At 51.6% G+C, this 3,809-nt stretch overlaps 1 protein-coding gene and 1 pseudogene across 1 annotated transcript in view; both read right to left on the bottom strand.

Annotated features, from left to right (window-relative positions):
• Positions 1 to 329: 329 nt before the first annotated feature.
• Positions 330 to 3,809, bottom strand: part of LOC105742501 (keratin-associated protein 2-4-like) — a 17,813-nt gene continuing 14,333 nt past the window's right edge. The window contains exon 2 of the mRNA XM_023718130.1: positions 330 to 660. Within this exon, the coding sequence (XP_023573898.1) occupies positions 330 to 660 (331 nt within the window). The remainder of the gene's footprint in view (positions 661 to 3,809) is intronic.
• Positions 3,524 to 3,677, bottom strand: LOC111817385 (annotated as a pseudogene).

Genomic DNA, 3,809 nt, shown 5'->3' on the forward strand with positions numbered 1-3,809 from the left:
GAAATACAATTTTATTTTTTACCATGCATGAAAGTAATAGCCTGGAAAACAATAAATCTCCCACTGGAGAACTGAGAAGTTGTAGGAAGATGCGACGGGTCAGCTGGGAGGCAGCGGCACTCTCACCAGAAGCCTCACTGTGTCCGCGGGTCTCAAACCAGGGAGTCCAATGATGGGAGCTGGGATTCTTCAAGGTTGTCAAAGGGGGCCAATACCAGCGGCGTAACTCTGGCAGTCACTACTAAAGTCGCCTCTCCCTTCTGACTCAACAGGGGTGGGAGAAGTGCACGCCACTTTCCCCAAAGCTGGGCACTCAGTGACCATGGCGCTCAGCAGCAGCAGGGGTCCAGGCTGGGGCCCCTGCAGGTCACGCGGCAGGGCGCGGGCTGGCAGCACGGGGGCCGGCAGCACGGCGCCTGCACGGTCACGGGCTGGCAGCAGGTGGACGCCCAGCAGCAGGGCCTGCACACCACGGCCGTGCACGACGACGGGCAGCAGGTGATGGGGCGGCAGCAGCCCTCCTGCAGGCCGCAGGGGTCGCAGCACACGGGCCTGGGGCAGGGCTGGCAGATGGGGCGTGTGCAGCGGGGCACGCAGCTCACGGGCCGGCACACGGTGGTCTGGCAGGACACGGGGCGGCAGCAGCAGGGGTCGCGGCAGCAGCAGGGCTGCAGGCAGCCGCCCCCGCAGCTCAGGGAGGAGAAGGATCCGCAGCAGGACATGGTGGAGCTGGTGAGAGGTGGAGGCTGGGAGGGAGGTGCTGGGTGTGAGGGCTGATGTCCTCCTGCAGGGCTGGGGCCTTTATATACCCTGGCTGGGCTGCTGACCTGGACCCAATGTCACTTCCTGGAGTAGTGGCTGGGGAGGCAGCCAATTCCAGCCCTGGAAGGATGCCTCCCTCTCTGCTTGCCGCTCTTTCCCTGAAGGTGAATACTTGGTGACTGATGTCATCGGGAGCTTGGCTCAGGAGCTTGGCTCATCAGCAGCCCTGCCTCCGAGCCATCCGACACTTTCCTCTTGTCGTGGGCCTGGGACTGGGGTGCCTGAGTCATAATCTGGTTTCTAATTGGCATTGAGATTACACAAGCGTTCCTAGAAGGCTGAAGTGGCTCAGCGCAGATGTGCGTGTCTTCTGCTTTGTCGAAGACGGCCAAGGCTTCAGGAAAACAACGTGCTGCTTCCCTTCCTCTGTGTGAAAGCAATCACCCAGCCATTGCTTCCTGTACATGAACTGGCCAATGACAATGACAATGGCAATAGCAATCATTATCTCCTTGAGCAAATACTATGCAAATTGTGCTTTGCTACTTGGGGACAGAGAGCGCAAGACAAATTCTGAGTGGTTTCCCATCACCCAAATTTTGGGAAGGCAAAATGAAAGTAGACAAAGCCATTGGCTAAAAGGGAAGACCTTCTCCTGGATCAGTGGAGTGGGTTCAGTGAGGGCTTTATTCCTAATGTCCCTTTGCAGCACTCTTCCCTGATGATGGTCTTGGCAGAAAATGGTCTTGACATCGGCGTGATCCTTGCTTCTGGGCATGGTACCAGTGCCTCGTGCCACATTCCTCAGAGTCTATAGAGGACATTCAACCTCAATCCATTATCTTTGGAAGCTGATAGCGTTGCTTGTTGACTGAGGGTTTGACTGCTTATGTGGTGTGGAGATGGGGTTATAGAAAGACGAGAAAAATTCAGTGACTGGTAAAAAAGCTCTGTCTTTTATGGTCCTAGCTAAGTGTGTACATGTAGGAGGTAAATTAGAAGAAGAAAGCAAGCAAAGGGTGGCGTGGTGTACGGGTTAGCGGTGACTTTCACGCCGAGGATGTCCTTGCTGTGAGGTCTGTTTTGTGTGCTCCTTCTTTTATACACTCTCAGTCCACCTCCGCCCTGACTCCTGAGGCCTCCGAGACTCAGATCCATCAGTCTATGAAATGTTTTGGAAGATCAGATTTGGGTGAGGATTTCTCGAAAGCCATTCAGATGAGCAGTGACAGGTCCTCAGCAATCCCCAGGGCTTCCACTGAGCGTAAGGGGTGACGAGTGACTTCCTACCCTTCAGCCCTCAGCCTGTCAGACCAGTGAGGACACAGCAGCTTTTGTGAAAAATTCTATTCTCTCCAGTGAAATTAAATCAGAACATTTTTTACTTTATGCCCTGTCATGCCATCTGTTGGCTTAGGATGTATAAATACACACGGATATTAGGAATAAGACTAAGTCTGTAAATCTACTGATTTTGTTAATGACTTAAACACATGGTATTAAGACATCTTGTTGGGCCAGGGACATAGCTCAGTGGCACAGCACCTGCCTGGCAAGCATGAGGTTGTGAGTTTGATTCCTGGTACCAAAAAACCCCCAAAATTTAAGAAGACAGCTTGTTAAGATGTTAAGTGAAGGGTGTGTCCCCAGTCATTATGACGTGGGCTTTGTGGTCATATTGTTGCAGGGAGCCAAATAAGACAGAAATATTATGGGCAGTCAGACAAGGCCAGGCCCTCAAAGCAGATAACACAGAAGGCAAGATACCTTACAGCTGTGGGAGGGATGGATGCTCCTGCTGTGGGCCAGACCTAAAGACCAAAGATCAAACAAGTGCTGACCTCCCTAAAGACTGGCATCCGAGGTTGATCTTCCCCCTGAGACAGACAGGAAGACCCATTATCTGATGGCTACCGGATAAAGTCCTGTTCTACATTCATGCCCGCTCGCTGCACGATTTGCCTCCCTGTTTGGTCCTGGACTTTATCAATGTTATCTGAGCAATGGAGCTTGCAATCCCATTGGTTGACCACAGTTCTGTCCAGCCCACATCCACCTAAGGAGTTCCCACTCTCTCCACCTTAGCCCCGCGGGGTTTTACACTATAGATGTTCCTGGAAGAGACAGCTTCCCGGGGACTACCCGCGTGAGCCCCCCTCTTTCAGACAGGAGCTTTCTTTCCCTCAATAAATATATTCTGCTCATAGCCTCCGTTTGTTCCTAAAATTCATTCTTTGGTTTTAGAGAACACAAACTCGTGCAGGTCAGGTCGGGAGATCATTTTTCCCCGTGTCATTTGGAGGTTCCCTGTATCATTTGGAGGTCACCCACCCAAGACCAGCTTTTCTCCCTGTATCAGTATTGTCCTGCTCCACGCATTCTGCAGGACCATAATCAGCAGTGGAAGCAAGTAAGACTAACTGTAGTAACGGTCGTGGGATGCTTGTGTTTGGATTGGGAAAAAAAAAACAGTGACATTGACTTTTGTGACAGCGAGCCAGGTCCTCCTCTTAGGAGTTTCATGTGTTGTTTTGTTAGTAACTAGTTTTTCTGGGAGGGGGGCATCACTGGCTATCAGGGAACTTCTAAGATTTTCAAAATAGAATATGCCTTTCCTGGGGATTTTATTCTCAGAAATAATCTTGAAATTATTCTCCAGTCGTAAGTGTCAGGAGGAGGTTGGGGGGCAGAGGGCAAACAGAGAAGATGAAGAAGGGTTCAAATCCCTTCCCTACCACCTAGCAGCTCTTTTTCTTTCTTTTAGGGGGCAGTGTGAGCACAGTCCCCCACATATCATGTGGTCAAGTTTCCCACATTTGAAGCAATCGCAGGGGGCGCCACATCTGGAGTACAGTGGATGGGCCTCACCTGGGATGCCACCTTCGTGGTCATCATACTCCCTTCCAGGTAAGTGTGACTGCTGTCTTGAGAGCAGGTGACTCGCACACTACCCGCCTCCACTGCCTCGTCTGTAAAATGGGCACATCTTCACGGCCTTGTTTCCCATGTGCTGATCAGCATGGAAGATACAGGGATGAATATAATTC

Source organism: Octodon degus, unplaced genomic scaffold, assembly GCF_000260255.1.
Source record: "Octodon degus isolate 3935 unplaced genomic scaffold, OctDeg1.0 scaffold00056, whole genome shotgun sequence".
Classification (NCBI taxonomy): domain Eukaryota; kingdom Metazoa; phylum Chordata; class Mammalia; order Rodentia; family Octodontidae; genus Octodon; species Octodon degus.